Below are 18,864 nucleotides of genomic sequence, written 5' to 3' on the forward strand. Positions count from 1 at the left end.
ATATATATATATATATATATATATATATATATATATATTTTTTTTTTTTTAATATAGATTTACAAGAGGTTTTTATGAAGGTTCTTTTTTTTTTTTTTTAATGGGATACAGTAAAGGGATCTATTTGACACATGTCCTCAGACATATTGGCAGTTTTCCTTAAACTATGGAGTTCCTCATCTGTTACTTTTTCATTCTGTATACTGTACGTTCCCAGGCAACTCAAATTTGTAAACACAGCTATGGACACACTATTTGCTTTAACAGTAGTTACCTGGAAATCGAGGTCTCTGTTTCTGTTAAATTCCCCTCCCCTACATTTCTTAATCATATGTAACATTTGTGGTTACAGGTTGATTTTCAAGTTCCTAAGTCTGTGCCTGATGGTTTGTAGCCTCTAGTGTGAAGCAAGAGGAAAATGAGTAGTCAGGAACTGGTCACTTTGAACGTGGGAGGGAAGATATTCACCACAAGGTCTTCAACCTTAAAGCAGTTTCCTGCCTCTCGGTTGACACGTATGTTAGATGGCAGAGACCAAGAATTCAAGATGGTTGGTGGCCAGATTTTTGTGGACAGAGATGGTGTTTTATTTAGTTTCATCTTAGATTTTTTGAGAACTCACCAGCTTTTATTACCCACTGACTTTTCAGACTATCTCAGGCTTCAGAGGGAGGCTCTATTCTATGAACTTTATCCTCTGGTGGATCTCTTAAACCAAGAACACCTGCTACAGCCAAGACCTGCTCTTGTGGAGGTACATTTCCTAAGCCGAAACACTCAAGCTTTTTTCAGGGTGTTTGGCTCTTGCAGTAAAACAATCGAGATGTTAACTGGGAGAATTACAGTGTTTATAGAGCAACCTTCAGCACGGACCTGGAGTAGTAACTCTTTCCCTCCTCAGATGACCTTACTTCCACTGCCTCCACAAAGACCTTCTTACCATGACCTGGTTTTCCAGTGCGGCTCTGACAGCACGACTGATAACCAAACTGGAATCAGGTATTTTGTATTTTGAAGCCTCAATTCTACACCGGTTCCTGATGTTTCCCCTCAAAATTGAAATTTTCTCATTTCAGTTTTGGAAAAGAATGATTACTCAAGATGATTTTTTGGGGGGAGTAACCAGCAGAGTTGGGTGGAATGACCAGATAATTATTGTCCAAACTGAGATACTTTTCAGAGTGAAAGAAGGAGTTGTTATTATGTGGGACAATAGGAATAAATCAAAATTGTCCAGGGAAAACTGGGACTATGGTCATTCAAGTTGTAGGAGGAAACAATTTTATAGATTATGTTCCATTTCTATGGAATGAGAAGACTTTTTCTCCCCAAGGGTTTCTTTTCGTTGCTGGTATATAGTAAAGGCTCAACAGTTTGTCATGATTTCCTTACACTATGTACAGTTCTTTCAGTCCTTCTGATTTGGCTACTGATTTTTCTCCATTCCACTTTATTTTTAAACACCATTAAGGCAGATATATCTCATGGCAAATCTGGTCTCCTGTTACATTGTTGGCACTCTTACACAACTCAAAATATTGGGATAGGCTGTAAGTATATTAAGGATAGTTGCTTCTGAGTCAGTCACTTTCTACCCCTGTTATTCTTGGCTGGACCCTAAGGCGGATTTCCACTCTACTGTCACGGACACTTTTTTTCGCGCCTTAGAAATGTCTTAATGCTGTCCCACTATTATTTTACTGTGAAAGCTGGCTTTAATTTTCAGGAGGGGGAAAAAAAAAGTCTGCATATGTTCTTTACTGACAGTATTTAAATAAGATACACGTTTTTGGGGTCAAGGTAGACAGACATATTTTGGGATATTTTCTTAACTTTTGCAGTAACCATCAGAAACGATCAATGTTTACCCCTCCCACAACATACCCCTTGGTCCTGCATACCAGCTGAAGAACCCTGGGCAGTAGGACAATTCTTAAGTTTTTACGCTTTATAATTTCTTGCCTTTCCAAAGAGGCATGAAATGTCATTTTGGGGAAAGAGATCCAGCTAACAGGCTGATTGTGGAGAAAACCTAAGACCCTATCTTCACCTCAAAATGTTTTAAGATACCTCTGGTCACAGTTGGTGGGGTACTAACATAAATAGAAGGGAAATTACCAGTTTTTTGTTTTTTGTTTTAAATTTGTGTGATTAAGATCTTTGGGGATCCCTTTCTAAAAAGTTAAAAAACTAAGAAAAAACGGTGTCATTGATTTCAAGAAGGAACATGCAAGATAAAAAGGTATCCTGGAAATACTAAATGCTCTTTAAAAGCTATGCATTTGGAGAAAATGACTATAATCTTGAAAAACATTAGAAACTCAAGTTGGGATATTCTTTGTGTGTACACAGTGACAGTAGTTTTCCCTTTGCTGTTAAGTGTTTGTGTTTTACAAATAGTACAAAAAAGTTTTTTCATCTTAATGAGAGAATGACATATTTAAATTCCAAAATAGATAATTCCAAAACCAGAAGCTATTTTTAAAACTGACTTTTTCTTGCATCACCAAAGAGTATTCTTTTCAGTTGTTTGAAGTTTAGAATTTTTTTCAGCCTATAAGTGGTCGTGATTTTTTTCTGTAGTTCCAATTTCAAAGTAGAGGTAGATAACCCAAATAAGGTGACATTATTGGGAGTTCAGGTGATCGGATGAAAACTCTTGGTCTTAAGAGGCCCACCTTAGGTATATAATTATTTAGCTAGCAATCATTTTTATTTCTTGCTCACTCCTTGTGGTCTGAATCTGTCCATTCAGATGTTTTTTTTGAAGGTGGAAAGTGGAGGAGTAAGCTTGAATGGCTCCTCAGAGTCTGGTGTATCATCCAGCTGTTCAGTATGTTCTACTAATATGATTTATCACTCTGAGGTCTTGGTAACCTAGCAAGTTGCTCAGTTATTATCTCTCAAGTTCACAGTACTAGAAATACTTGGCGTGCATCTTGCAGAGGGCCATACCACATTATCAAGTCAAGTTATGGTCACAGGATTCTAGAGTCTCTTTGGTAGCCATCTTCTATCTGATCTTTCCTTTATAAACTAGCTCAAATGGAAAAGTGTACTTGCCTTTTAAGTTTTTAAAATAAGTTTTGATTTTCCATTTCCCATTAGTTTCTTTTATCTTTTTCTTATGCCTTGAAATCTTCCATTTTTCATTTTGGCCTCTTAGGGAATCAAGTATTTAGGCCAAGTGATTTCTTGCAAGTACATTCCACTTTGTTATCACCTACTATATACTATTTGCATCTTAATTTTGTGAGATGTTCTGTAACATTTTTTCTCTTTGACAAAAGTTTCTAGGCTATAAAATCAAGATCACGGGTTTGGGGGTAGATGAAATGATTTACTAATGTTCAAAATTTGCTGTATTAAACATAAATGTGCTTTTGATATGTACTTTGTAGTTTTATAATTCTTACATTTTATTATTGAATTTTTTTCTTTGCCTAGAATGAGTTTCTAAATGTGAGCTACAATAACCACTCTATCAATCATAATTAAAAGGAGGCCAGGGATGACCCCAAGGCTCTTTTTATCCCATAAAACAACAGATAGTTTAGGTTGCTGCCTGGAACTAAAGCCTTTTTTTTTTTTCACATCTCATAAACAAATGGTGGGAGGACACAAAGGATATAAAAATATCCTGATGGTAGATAAAGAAGGGGCAATATAGCTATATCTTTATGGACATGTTATGTTGACATTATTAAAGCAATATATAGTCAATCTGAAAAGTTCAGGTATATTTTTCTTGAATAATGTGTATCTATCAAGTTTTCCAGAAAGTTCTGTCATTTTGACTCCAGAAGCCTTTTGACCCCATGTTTTGCTCTTCAACAATGGACAGTTATTGAGAAAAATTGACAATAAAGTCTTCTTGACATTTAACATCTGCAAAATTTCACCTGAAAAATGCATTTGATAGGAGAAAGTCACAAAAGAAAATCTGTAATGTCAGTGCTGGTAATGGGTAAAATTAGATCTAGGGGGAAACTGTAAATGTATCAGATGTTCATTAAAATGATTGAATCAATTAATTAAATTGATTAAAACAATATTTAGTAAGTTGAAAACAAAATTTGGAAATAGTTAAATTACATTATATGAAAATTAAGCTAATTTAATTGTTTGATCAAATTGTTTGCTCCAGAAAATAATTTCTCAATGAAAATTCATCAATGTTAGCTATATTCCTAAATGTGGAATTAAAATGACTTTGGAGATCACAGCAAGGTCTCTGTTTTCAGTAGCCTGAAAGTACTGGCTTGGATTTATAAATGAAGTCTTTAAAAGTATCTGATCAAAAAATGGTTTGATACCTTTATTTGAGGTTATAAATCAAATATTTCTGTTTAGTTTTGCTGGTTATTAAAGGGCTGTTTTATAATTGAACATTTTTGTGTGTCCTAGGTATGTTTCTATAAAACCTGATAACCGAAAACTGGCCAACGGAACTAATGTCCTTGGCTTACTGATTGACACTTTATTAATGGAAGGCTTCCATCTGGTCAGCACCAGAACAGTATCCTCTGAAGACAAAACTGAATGCTATAGCTTTGAAAGGATAAAAAAGCCTGAAGCTCTTGCCATGAACAAAACACTGAAACCAGAGACTACCCTCATGCCAGAGCAATCTCAGAAAAAGAAATGAGGTTCTCTGTTCTCTTTTAGAGTAAAAAGAAATTGCCATTTTCTTGTTTGGAAATTCCATATTTAGGGCATATATGTTAGTCAAATATGTACTCACCCTAACTTTCTGGCCTTCTACCATGCCATCTTTGGGCAACCACAGCTTAACAGTGCTTAAGCCACACTGACTACTTGCTGCTCTAAACAACACCGTGCACTTGGTGCTTTGGCGCACGTTCCTTCTACCTTCAATGCCTCTTTCCCTTTCTCTTCTTCATGAACACTTATAAAGCGTTCAAGAATGGACTATGGAATCAGAGTGCTTGATTTCTAATCCCAACTAAGTCACTTACTAGCTATATGGCTTGGGCAAGTCATTTAACTTCTCTCTGCCTCAACTTTTTCATCTATCAAATGAGGGTAATAAATATATCTCCCTTATAGGATATATGAGGATTAAAGGAGATAATGTAAAGCACTCAACACACTGCCTGGCACATGGTAGGCACTCAGTAACTATCAGTGGTGATAATGATGAAGAAGATGGGTGACCCACTTTCAACTGTACCTCTTCTGTAAGGCCTTGTTTTCCTTCTTTCCTAGGCATAGTAATCAGCCCTTTCCTCTATCTAGACTTACATGCCATCATAAAAACAAATTTTTCTCACTTGAATGTGAGCTCGATCCACTCAACAGTTTTAACTCTACTATGTGTAAAGCACTGTGCTGAACACTTGGTGAGAAATACCTTTGTTACCAATTAGCACCTACTCTGGTAAAAAGCTTTTGCATATAACTTCTACTAACATTTCAAATACACATATTACTTTTTAAAAAATATTTATTTATTTGGCTGCGCTGGGTCTTAGTTGCAGCATGTGGGATCTTTTAGTTGCGGCATGCAGAATCTTTTAGTTGTGGCACGCGAACTCTTAGTTGCGGCATGTGGGATCTAGCTCCCTGACCAGGGATTGAACCTGGGCCCCCTGCATTGGGAGTGCAGAGTCTTAGCCACTGGACCACCAGGGAAGTCCCCTACACATATTACTTTGACTTAGTGAGTCCTCTTGTAGGAATTTCTCTTATATACATGTCTTTAAAATATTAGGATAGGGCTTCCCTGGTGGCGCAGTGTTTGACAATCTGCCTGCTAATGCAGGGGACACGGGTTCGAGCCCTGGTCTGGGAAGATCCCACATGCCACGGAGCAGCTGGGCCTGTGAGCCACACCTACTGAGCCTGCGTGTCTGGAGCCTGTGCTCCGCAACAAGAGAGGCCACAATAGTGAGAGGCCCGCGCACTGCGATGAAGAGTGGCCCCCACTTGCCGCAACTGGAGGAAGCCCTCGCACAGAAACGAAGACCCAACAGAGCCATAAATAAATAAATAAATAAATAAATAAATAAATAAATAAATAATTAAAAGGTGCTAATAATTAAAAAAAAATGATGTTTTAAAAAAAAAATTAGGATAAATATCTAGAAAGGGAATCATTAGATCAAAGAGTACCAAGTACTCTGCACATAGTAGGGTTAAAAAACATTGAGTGGAAGCAGTTGAGCAGCATTTTAAAAAGTACCATTGGGCTTCCCTGGTGGCGCAGTGGTTGAGAATCTGCCTGCCAATGCAGGGGACACGGGTTCGAGCCCTGGTCTGGGAAGATTCCACATGCCGCGGAGCAACTAGGCCCGTGAGCCACAACTACTGAGCCTGCGCGTCTGGAGCCTGTGCTCCGCAACGAGAGAGGCCACGACAGTGAAAGGCCCGCGCACTGCGATGAAGAGTGGTCCCCGCTTGCCACAACTAGAGAAAGCCCTCGCACAGAAACGAAGACCTAACACAGCCAAAAATCAATCAATAAATAAATTTATAAAAAGTACCATTCATTCATTCAAAAACATCTGTTAAACATTTGTTGAACACTATACTAAGTTTTCAGAATTAAAACATTTACTCATGACAAAAATCCTTATTCTGGGCTTCCCTGGTGGCGCAGTGGTTGAGAATCTGCCTGCCAATGCTGGGGACACGGGTTCGAGCCCTGGTCTGGGAAGATCCCACATGCCGCGGAGCAACTAGGCCTGTGAGCCACAACTACTGAGCCTGCGTGTCTGGAGCCTGTGCTCCGCAACAAGAGAGGCTGCGATAGTGAGGGGCCCACGCACCGCGATGAAGAGTGGCCCCCGCTTGCCTTAACTGGAGAAAGCCCTCGCACAGAAACGAAGACCCAACACAGCCAAAAAAAAAAAAAATCCTTATTCTCAAGGAACTCACATTCAAGAGAGACAGTGTATCATCATAACAGCAAAAATTGGAAGTAAACTCAAAGTTCATCAACAGGGAATGGGTATAAATTATGGTTCATACAGTGAAATACCGTGCAGCCTTTCAAAAGAATGAGACAGCAGTTTATAAACTAAGAAGGAAGGATTGTCAAATATATATCAGTTGAAAAAAAGCAAGGTGTAAGACAATGTATAAAGTGGAAAAATATATTTCCACTTTATATGCGGTACCTAGTTTCCATTTGCGGAAAGATATATAATACTCATATATCTATATTCATGGAATTTTCAGCAAAGATATGTGTCACCTGTAGAGAGGAAACTGGGTGAGTGGGGTTTGGTTGTGGGAGGAAGATTTACTTTTCATCAGACCAGGTAGGTCTTTTTTAAAAAAGAAAGAAAAAGCCATACCTGAAAGATTGTGTGTGTGTGTGCCAGGGTTGGGGGCATGTTATGGCATAGTATGGCCTATTAGCTCATACTGACATAAATTTTACTCTTCCATCCTTTCTGTGAAACCCCTACACTTAGTAAAGAAATTACACTCCAGAAATTTCTAGTAATTACTTATAGATTTGTGTACTAAGTTGCAGGGAAGAAAGATTAAAAAAAAATTTCCTAATAGTACCTCAAAAGATTATGTATAATGGAAAAGTGCAAAATACTTCAAGATTAGTAATGTTAAGGTTAGCAATGGAAAATAATGACCCAAATAAGAAAAAAAAGCCTTATGAATGAGTGTTTTGTTTTTGGTGGCACACATCCTCTCTTTACTGCAGAAAAAACCAACTTAGTTGTTTTAGTCTGTCATCTTAGTTTTGGGGATGATGTGTCTGGCCTGGTTCCCTTGTGAGCATCATATTCGAGGGCACAATATTTCTATTCTGCTAAGTTTTGGGCACGCGTGTGATTTAATTAGTTGGGTGTAGTTGGCATGGTTATATATGTTACACTGTTTAATTCCGTATAGGGCTTTGCTGATAAGATGATTCAAAACTGATAACTGGTTAAAAGAATAGTGAAGCAAAAAATACTGTAACTACAGGTTGGCAAGGAATAAGACAGGAAATGTTTAAACTGCTATTATGTGTTCTTAGTCATTCACACTTGCCGGAAATTAGCTTGAGATGAGAAATAAAATGTTCTTTTTAATGTGCTAATAGAAACATTACCCTATGGAAACATGTAATATATATACGTTTAATTAATTCAGTCAGAAAATATTTATTGACATCTACTGTGTGCCAAATACTGTCTAGACACTGGGGAGCAAGGAGCTGCAAGGAGCAAAATAAGGTCTTCCCTTCTAGAGTTTACTACAATTACAATTCATAACATTGACAATGGGTTTAAATTAAAATAACTTAAGCCTTTAATTAAACAATTCCTCAAAAGTCATGGGTTCACAATCCAGAGGTCTTTAGAAGGAGATAGATTACCAAAATTTAAAAATGTATATTATTCATTAGGAAAAGTGTACTTTCAGAGTGGATTGAGTTTCTTATTTTAGTAAATATTTTAGAGATGATATTATCTGGAGACACATCTGCCAAGATTATCTAAGTAATAAGCCTCTTGTCTTCACTCCAACACAGAGTGGGGCACTGTAACGGGGATGTCAAGACGCGCAAAAAAGAGTCGTGTTTTAGAAAGGGAGGCAGGCATATGGTTGGAAGAAAACAGGCTTATGTTAGATGCACCACAGGCAAATTTAAACTCTTGCCTGCTTTAGAAAAAAAAAAAAGACTTTAACATCTTCATATGAGCATCACTTAACTTCTCGACTGAAGTGATTATAAGAAAATCATAAGAAATTATAAGAAAATAATGGCAGAAGCTTGTCTTGGCCAGCCAAACTGAAAACTTTGGTCTATCAAATCATATATTTCTATCAATCCATCTCAGATACACAGGTATGAGTCATCACAAAGCATGGTTTGTCAGTCTTAACAATACCAGTGATAGTTGGGCCTCCCCTATTCTCCTACTTATGTTTGTTTCAGCCTCTTTCCATCACCTACAGTTTCATTTCTGATAAGGCACTAAAGATTTTAGCTTATTCTTGAACCTCAACAATGTAACCTTATAAGTGGTTGGAAGTTCTCCCTACAAAGATTTTCTGAAAAAGAGCTCTAGTGTTGAATTTTACTCTCGAATTTAGTATACAAGTCATAATTACAAAGAATCTACAAGTCATAATTACAAAGAATCCTTAGGTTATGTTAAAGTCGAAATTAATTCGGGCTGCTTTCAAAATATATCTGAATTCAGGAGCCTGAAGTAATATAAAATGATCAAGGGAAAGCAGCTTGAGAAATATACGATTTAGGGAATTGTAAGCTGTTTCTATTTGTCTTGTATTCTGTTTATATCTGACAAATGTCAGCTTAGTTTTATAAGTCTTTGTATTGGTTCTCTATCATAAATAACAGAAATGGTCACATTAACAGAGACCTTGCTGGAATAACAAAAGACTTGCTAAGACTTCTAACTATCCCGTATTCTACTTTTATTTTTCCTCTGTGCTGGGGAAGTTGACTCTGTAATAGCACACTTAGCAATGTAAAAGCCACTAAGAGGAAATTTTTAAAAAGAAATTTGGGAAATTTTATTACCTTCCTGGAGCCAGTGAACCCGTGGAAAACACCAGTGTGACATCAAACTTAGTGTTTTAAACAAAAGTTCAAGAAGTATAGAGATGAGATGAAAATATATTACTAAAAATACTTAGATTTCTGGAAAATCAATAACATCATAGAAACCATAATTACTCACCAGCTTGGTCCCAGAACAGCTTTGTCATGAATTGTTCGGCCTTCTATTGGATCTATCTGAGATGAAAAGTTATGTGCAAATTTCACCAAAAGACTCATCATCTCAATATTTCTGAGCTCAGAAAATGCCTTAATATATATCTAAGCTATGAGGTCGATCCAACTCCCAAAATATTTTAATAGATAAAGAGCTAACACCTTACATGGTGAAGGGGAAATGAGTATTAAGCATGGCACAGAATAAATAAGCAACAAAATACAGCAAAATAAATAGGAATTTGCTCCCAAAACTGAAATGTGCCTAAGACTTATTTAATCATACAGAGCTTTCTGCACCTTCAGATTTCACACCAACGCCTCAAGTGTAGAAATCATTGTTTTAAAGTGGTTTTTTTACTCTATCAGTTGAGTAAAACACACCAACTACCAAGTGTTTCTATTTCATGTTACTTTTCTCATTTCACAATCTGGTAAGAATTTGAATGTCTTTGAGTTCCCAAGTTGGAAGCCAAACAGGGGAGGTTTATCTTACCCTTCTTGTAATAAGAGACCCCAAGAAAGTCTGGCTGCAATGTCTGAGGTTCCATGAGTTCTTTTAAGATGAGGACTGGGATTGAGCTTTATATTGGTCTTTATATTCCCCCACAGTGCTGGACATCTAACAGTCTTAACTGAACTGAACTGAACAATTTGGAACACTATAGTCTCAGTAAACAGGCACTTGGAAAAACAAGAATTATAGTAGATTCAAAGATAGATGAGGATACTTTACATAAAGAGTCTGAAAGAGTTGATTCAAGTTAAAGACTACAGAAAAAAACCCATGGTATTTTCTACTAGAAGTTTATGTGGTAATCACACAAAAAATGAGATGAAAGTCTAGATGTATATAGAAATACTAAGTAATTGAAAGTTATGCAAAATTGGACTTTCCTGGTGGGGCAGTGGTTAAGAATCCGCCTGCCAATGCAGGGGACACGGTTTCGAGCCCTGGTTCAGGAAGATCCCACATGCCGCGGAGCAACTAAGCCCGTGCGCCACAACTACTGAGCCTGCGCTCTAGAGCTTGTGAGCTTCAACTACTGAGCCTGTGTGCCACAACTACTGAAGCCTGCACGCCTGGAGCCCGTGCTCCACAACAAGAGAAGCCACCTCAGTGAGAAGCCCGTGCACCACGACGAAGAGTAGCCCTCACTTGCTGCAACTAGAGAAAGCCCGCACACAGCAATGAAGACCCAACGCTGCCAAAAATAAATAAATTAAAAAAAAAAAAGTTATGCAAAATTATACATTTAATCAGAGTAAAATAGCTCAGCCAAAACTGGAATATACCATAATTTGCTAATAAAAATGCAATGCTACAAGAGTGCTTAGTAATTAAATATTACAGGAATACAAATTCAGAATGAATGTTAAATGACTATAATCAATATTAAATCTTGACTTACCTCCATAATTTAGGAGTCATGAAAAGATAGTTGAAGTCATCAGACCAGGCACATAAGTCAGATGCAACTAGGATGGAAATACAGAAACAAATGTTCCCAGTTCTGGATAACCTGCCTTGAAGACATAGGTTCACTGAATTCGGATTAATCAGATGGTTCAAGGATTTAGGTAAAATGGTATAAAAGACTCTGGTATATTCAGAAGACATGTTACTGAGTTTTTTAAAGGCTATTTTGGAGGCATAGATTAACATTTTAGGTTTCCTTACATATCATTAAAGCAGAACATATTAGAAATTTAAAATGTAGAGTAATGTGGTATTTCTGTCTCATGATGGGCATGTAATTACTAGGTAAACAGATCAAGATACTTTGACTTTCTAAATAGGAATCCTATAAAACAAGGTTTAGCTCCTAGAAAATCAAAATACTTGCTTTCAATTAATTAAAAAAATTTTTTTATTTTGCTTTGGTCACTTTTTAAACTTCTGGCTACAATTTAAGCAGTACTGAATTCCTATTTGATTTTTTTTGGCTAACACTTTTCTTCAGACGCAAACCCAATTTAGGGTGAAAAGGAGAAAATGTTTTAGACCTCTTAGACAGAAGCTTCATTTCCTCTTAACTGTATTTCTCCATCAAAAACAAGTATTCAAATAAGGAATCTCAATTATCTAAACCTATTTTTGGACATCTTCCGGAATTTCTTGTTATATCTCTTTTGAAATGCCACAGTTGCACTCTTGGAAAACTTGTCTTCCTGGTTTTCAAATTTCTGTTTATTATTACAACTCTTCAGCCAGAATGCCAGGTCTTTGTGCTGTACTGTGTCTTGAAACTGGAGACCAGCACATTTCCCACAGTTCAATTACTTGCTTTTCCATTTGAGAAATTAAAGCCATGTCAATTTTACAGTTTTAACTGACTGAATTATTTGGACTTTAAGTTCTCAATTTCACTCCCTCAATGTAATACTGGGAAAGATCTTTGTTTAATGAATAGAAGCAAAGGTAAGGTTCCAGAATAATTAGGGGCTTCCCTGGTGGCACAGTGGTTAAGAATCCGCCTGCTACTGCAGGGGACGCGGGTTCGAGCCCTGGTCCGGGAAGATCCCACATGCTGCGGAGCAACTAAGCCCGTGCGCCATAGCTACTGAGCCTGTGCTCTAGAGACCACGAGCCACAACTACTGAGCCCATGCGCCACATCTACCGAAGCCCGCGTGCCCTAGAGCCCGTGTTCCACAATAAGAGAAGCCACCGCACTGAGAAGCCCATGCACCCGCAACGAAGAGTAGCCCCCGCTCGCCACAACTAGAGAAAGCCAGCGCACAGCAATTAAGACCCAACGCAGCCAAAAATAAATAAATTTATAAAATAAAAGAATAATTAACACATTTTAGTCACTGACCTTCATAACTGATACCAGTGTAGGATTTTCCTATAGGCACAAGCTTGAGATATGACACTCTAAGAAAAAAAGGAGAGTTTTAATTCCATTTTGGAAATGTTTATTTAAGACTACATACCCAATCAAATAATTTTTTTATGTAAATGTATGTGTTTATGTACTTCTTTTTAAAAGAAAGGGATATACTGTCTTTAATAAAGAACTTCAGTTAGCTTGTCTACCCTTATCAGTTTTGAGTGGATAACTGACGAATTTACCTCTCCAGCCAGACTTTTACATAGAATTCCAGTTCTGTATGTTCAGCGACTTTTAATCAAAGCATTTCAAAAGGAACGCCTGGATATCATCTTAAATTCAATATTACAAAAATGGGACTCAAAATCTTTCCTTCTCAAACTAGCTTCTCTTAACTCTCTCCTTTCAGTGATACTATCATTGTCTTCCAGTACAGAAAATGTGTAATTTTTGACACCCCCACTTTTATCCAACTCATCATGATGTTCTACAATTTTTTCTTTTGAAATATCTTAAATTTATTCTCTTATCTCCATTCTCATTGCCACTATTCTGTTCAGGTTTTCTTCACTCCTAGATCACCACAGTAGTCACATGCCCAGTTTCTTTGCCAACAGACTTTCTTAGAATCCTTCTATATATAGTATAGCCACATTTAATTTCCAAAAATGCCATTATTTTGTAAGTTTTCATTATTTTGTTTCAAGAGGCCATAATACCTCCCTATTCCTTGCTATATCAAGACTAAAAGTCCTCTAATTGGTTATCTAGGCAAAGGCCCAATAACTTAGTTCTAACCTGGTTATCTAAATTCATGTAACCTTTGTCTCAGGTCTTAAGGCAAAGGTTCCAAGTTACTTTTGGGGGAATACTGCATTCTATTTCTCACCCACAAACCAGAAAAGTCCACTACTTGACAATCCAGTGCATCTTATTTACAAGCATACAGGCCACAAATTACAAAATGAAGACATTTTTTTATTGTCAGCAGAGACAACTGTCTAATCCTCCTGCAATTCCCTGAAGTTACTTACAGTTTTGAACTGAGGAGACCATCTCATGTGGCATTTATCGCCCTTTACTAGAGTGAGCTGTTGTCTGGCACTTTGCTCTGTACGGACAATGTGTTTTCTGCTTCCGGTCTCAGTCCTTTCTCCACATGGTCTAGGTACCCGTGATATAGTCAGTTCTCACTTTTTTTTTTTTTTTTTGTGGGGGCAGTGGTGATGTCAAAATAAGTGCCTAGAAAACAGGTCATAAAGCAAATCAGTGTAGAGGGGAAAATGCTTCACCGTGGGAACCATTATTTAATTGCTGGTTGAATTCCTGACTTCTGGCTAAATGTTAAGTATAACAAATACGTCAACCTCCCTCAAAGCCAAACCCAACCCAACAGCAACATTAGACTTTTCAAAAAAATGTAATTTATATATATATAGGTTCTGGAAATCAGACATAAATGTCCTATAGATTTTATTTAAAAGCTCTTAAGGATACATAAAAATAAATCCTTATCACATTATAAATATGACTTAAATGTCCTAGCAGAAAACAAATGCTACATATTTGATCCACAATTTTCTTTGCCTTCTGAGATTTCTGAAAGCTTTTTCGTGTGACTTGGATACTGTCTTACAAAATTGTCCAAGAAAGTTTATAAGAAAACCCATTTCACTCAATAAGGTAGCTCTAGTAAGCAGAGGGATTCAGAAGCATACAATTAACTTTAGAGAGTCACTTTAAAGAATTGCAGCAGATGTTCAACACATTTATTTTTGTAATTATGGTAACGATGCTTCTTGAAAAAAATTTTTTTGAAAAGTATTTTTTAATGTAAGGACTTTTCATTCTACTACCATCTCCCATCTCCTCAGAGAGACAACAAATAAAAGCCAATAGGAAACAGTTAAATTATACTTTGTTGGAAAGTTTTAGATGATCAATCAGATCATTTATAACCCTCAAAATTTCATAGGCTTTCCAGCTATTCATACCCCCACCCACAGGTTTCTGGCTTTGATTAAGTTTTTTTAAAAAAAACTTTAAGGTAGCTAAGACTTGAATGTTAATAGGTAGCATAGAATGAGAGGAGCCCTGAGCCCTGGTAAGTGAAACAGTAAAAGGTGGAGAACTTCTAAATTACCAGGCAAGAGCTTGGGCATTTCTATATTTATCTGGCTGGTATTCAGTCTTTCCAGAACATATTAATTTATCACCAAATCACTACTGATTTTCAGCAATCAACTGCCATTTATCAAGCACCCACTATGTTAGACTTGCAGAGTATACAATAAAAAATAAAATAGCCTCTGCCCATAAAGCAGGATGTGTTAATTGTTCTAGATCAGGAATAGGAGCACAAAAGAGAGAAATGGTATTTCTGGGAGAGGAAGAAAAGTGAACTGGGAAAATTACATGCAGGGGCTAGATAGCCTAAGAATATTTAGACAGCTGAAGATGAGGGAAAGGACATAACTTGAGCTAAGGCTTGTATGCAAATTAGAGGTTTGGAAAAGGAGTACAGTGTTTTTATTTGGCTTAACAACAGTACTGTGGTATTTGCGATCATTCCCATAGTGATAAGGTCAATCTCACCTGGGCAAAAAATATCCCTGAGAGTAGACTTTTGGCTATGCAACCCCTGCCTCTCAAGATTTCTCACTTGATTTGCTCAGTTAAAGGCTATAGACCCCCAGTGTTTCAGGTAAACTCGTCTAATTTAAGCCAAGATTCCTTCCAACATTTCTTACAAATCGTGATTTTTCTTCAAATCATCACACCTTGATTTTCGAAGGGCTGCAGGCAATCCGAATATACTCTCATTTTCTTCAATTAGAAATTAGGGCATTTTATGCAAAGGAAGGAAAACAATCTCAACCATGGTTACACTCATTTCCCTACCTACTCCCCAGTACCAATCTGTTTTCAACCCAGTAACTCTACTTTACTCCTTCCTACTTGATCATGCTTTGGTTCATGTTTTCTGCACTTGTAAGTCTCCAATTCCTTCATTTCACTGAATTAATCCTATCTATTCTTTAAGCCCAGCTCATTTTCAACCTCCTCTAAGAAGTCTTCTCTGTTGTCCAAATCCACATTTCCTTTGAGCTTCTATTGCACTTCAGGTCAGCAAGACAGACTTTACACTCCACTCTTCTCTAGTTGTTTCCTGTAAGTTAGTATAATATTACCATCTAGGCCAGAAGTTCTTTGCCGACAGTGACCATCTTTTTTAGACTATAGTGAAGTACTGGGCATAGAATAGGTCTTTAATAATAAAAGATTATCTCACTTGAAAAATGAAAAAAGAAAACTTTCAAGGCATTTAAAGTATTATTATAATAACTATTCTTGATGAGATGAAATTATATTCACTCTCATTTATGGAATATGACACCTCAAATTATCACCACCTCAGATTTTTCACACTATTCAAAAATAGATTTGCATATGAATAAAACTGTGCTACTCTACTTCGGTAGAGTATATAACATACATTTATGTACATAACCATGATCAAAACCAGTAGCCATTCTTGGGACTTCCCTGATGGTTCAGCGGTTGAGACTGTGTTTCCACGGCAGGCGGCACGGGTTTGACCACTGGTCGGGGAAATAAGATCCCCCATGCCACAGAGCCAAAAACAAAACAAAACAAAACAAAACACCAGTAGCCATTCTTGATAATTTAGTCCCTTCTGATACAATTTCTGGCAGTAGGAGAAATTTACAAGTACATGGCCTTGCTTACAACCAACAGATTATAACTGAAAGGTTTGTAATTTGAATCCTTTATAGTGTACACCTTTCAAGTGTGTTGTCAAATTATGAATACAACATAATTTTGTTCAGTTTGAAATAAAGTAAAATTTTGCTTAAAGGAAACTGGAATTCTTCAAATTGAATCCTTAGTTAACCTGAATTTGTCTCTTACACTCTACTTCAAGAAAAAAGAAGTTAACTTTAAGAAAAATTATAATCAAACACCCTCTGGATGTTATGGCTTAAAACACATTAAACACTACTCTTGAAACTTCTATACTTATTATTACATAATACTTTATATGACTTGATCCTTACATAAAATTTAATAATATTCAGCATACTGTTTAAGAAAATATACTGAAATATTGTAATTTTTATTAATATTTTACAAAATATTCAAACAAGGTTTAAGATCATTGTAAATGTCAGTTAACTAAACCATCTGGTACTCCATAGTGTCCCATTAATTCAATTAAATGCTTTCAATGAAATGCTTTCTTTATCTGATAAACATTAAAAGATTTCTTATTTTTCATTTACAGTGCCTCTCCTTCTTCAAGTTTCTATGGGGGTTGTTTTCCTTTTGTTGGCCATGTCTCATACAGTCAAGGTGACAATCTGACAAAAGGGTAGGAAAAAAAATCTAATTTTTTTTTCTAGAATGGAAAACTTAAATATATAATACCCAAAATTCTAAGGTGATAACTAAGGTTTCCACATAAATCTACAAGATTATTTAACTTATTTTCCTTTGCTTTAATGAGTAATATGTCAGTGTACAGAATTATTCATAAAATAAATACATTGGAGGCTGACTCTGTTCTAGGATTATAAAAATTTGGGACAAAACAGATCCAAGTTCAACCTCTTACTTAAAATTTACAGCTGAGGTTTGGAGAGAGCAATTTGCTTAAGGTCACACAAATTTAAGTCGCGCCAATTTTTAAGTATTTGAGTAGGACCACATTTAACTTCTCTAGGATAGGAACAGTTTAAGCTTCTGTTTACATTGTCATTCCTCTGGCAAAGTAACCAAGCTACCTGAACACTTCTTTAGGATAATATTCACAAATTTTATTATACTGAATTATAACTTTTTATTCTGCTTCATTTCATGGTCTTCTAAACAAGTGGGAAAGCTTAAGCTTCTCCTACATGCTCAATTGTCATCTTAATAAAATGCATTTTGATGACATTGAAGATACTAGTATCAGAGGCAAATGCCTCTGAACAAAGTGACTTGTTGAATGAATGAATAGCTGTATACACATTACTGAATGAGATTCAAGTGATGGAAGTTGCATTGTCTGAGACTTTAAAAATGAGGACAAAATGATAGAAAATAACTTACAGATTCTCATGTCTAGAATCATCAAATTAATCTAATGGACATTTTCACTTCTAATTTATATTACTTGATTTTCTACAGTGTTCTTAATTCTTGTATGAATTCTTGAAGGAATCCTAATCCTAAGTTATTTCTTTAGAAATGCCTATTTTATTGCAATTTCTTTTCCCTAGGAGCCAGTAACAGAACCAAAAACATAGTCTAAAAAGGATTATTTAATCTAAAAAAATTATTTTGTTTCTATGAGAAGCTTCATCTTTTCAACTGTGGGAAATTAAATACAAAAATATTGAGTATTAAAAGTAAACACTTTGAAAACACAGAGAAGGTTGAAAAGTTATGACTCTTTGTCAATAACAGAATTCTAAAAATTCTGACTACCATGTTAAATAAATTAATTTATTAATTCATTCAATATTAATTTAAATGTTTATTGGATATCTACTTGTGTCAGTTTAATTTTAATGTTGTTCTTATATGTGTAAGGAAATTATGTTACTTGAAATACATCAGGTATCACAAATTATAAAATTACACATTCTACACATGAATGAATTAAAAGTATGAAAATTTAAACAGCACAATTTCATATAAAAAGATTATCATACTAAGACAGGAAATGAAACAAGATGAAAAGTAAACTTAGCCAAAAAAAGGAATTTCCAACAATTTTAGACTTCTCCGTGGCAAGCAATTAGGCAGGCCTGGATTGAAGATGAGGTTATAAGATGATTTCATCATTCTCATGCTTCCTTTCGTAGGTCTCTGGATAAATTCTACTGAGCAATTATCTATTTAAAGCTAACTAACTGTTGACACTGTGCCATGTGTTGTATTTAGAATCTTGATGCCAAAATCCTATACTAATGCAACAGTATCTTAGGCTTTTTCCTTATTTAAAAATGAGGGTAATGAGTATTACTGGCAGTGAGCAATTGATTTTCGAAAACATCTTAAAGATAAAAACAATCTTAGAGTAGCAGACATATCAGGTATATTATCAATGCATACATTTATTAATTATAAAACACACAAATATTTTATTGACAGGTAGGCCATACCTAGTTTGGAAGGCATTAACTATGAAGAGCAACAGAGGCCACCATGTGAAATCGATCTGAGAGCAAGCAGAGTATTAAGGCTAGAGCTTCAGTTAATTTGGGAATATACTTGCCTCCTCCAAACACAAGTAGAG

The 18,864-nt window shown here is 36.0% G+C and overlaps 1 protein-coding gene, 1 long non-coding RNA gene and 1 other non-coding gene across 3 annotated transcripts in view; 1 reads left to right on the forward strand and 2 right to left on the reverse strand.

Annotated features, from left to right (window-relative positions):
- LOC103010558 (uncharacterized) overlaps positions 1 to 17,870 on the reverse strand; it is a 61,953-nt gene extending 44,083 nt beyond the window's left edge. Inside the window, exons 1-4 of the long non-coding RNA XR_009005899.1 lie at positions 13,592 to 17,870; positions 12,543 to 12,601; positions 11,134 to 11,200; positions 9,687 to 9,742 (exon numbers count right to left, since the gene is read on the reverse strand). This is a non-coding gene — a long non-coding RNA (uncharacterized LOC103010558). The remainder of the gene's footprint in view (positions 1 to 9,686; positions 9,743 to 11,133; positions 11,201 to 12,542; positions 12,602 to 13,591) is intronic.
- Positions 419 to 4,648, forward strand: KCNRG (potassium channel regulator). The gene is made up of 2 exons (XM_007193724.2): positions 419 to 999; positions 4,408 to 4,648. Exons 1-2 carry the CDS (start codon positions 419 to 421, stop codon positions 4,646 to 4,648), a joined length of 822 nt encoding a protein of 273 aa, XP_007193786.2.
- TRNAG-CCC (transfer RNA glycine (anticodon CCC)) lies at positions 5,583 to 5,655 on the reverse strand. The gene has a single exon. It is a non-coding gene; the product is annotated as a tRNA-Gly (tRNA).
- Positions 17,871 to 18,864: the final 994 nt, after the last annotated feature.

Source organism: Balaenoptera acutorostrata, chromosome 18, assembly GCF_949987535.1.
Source record: "Balaenoptera acutorostrata chromosome 18, mBalAcu1.1, whole genome shotgun sequence".
Taxonomy (NCBI): Eukaryota; Metazoa; Chordata; class Mammalia; order Artiodactyla; family Balaenopteridae; genus Balaenoptera; species Balaenoptera acutorostrata.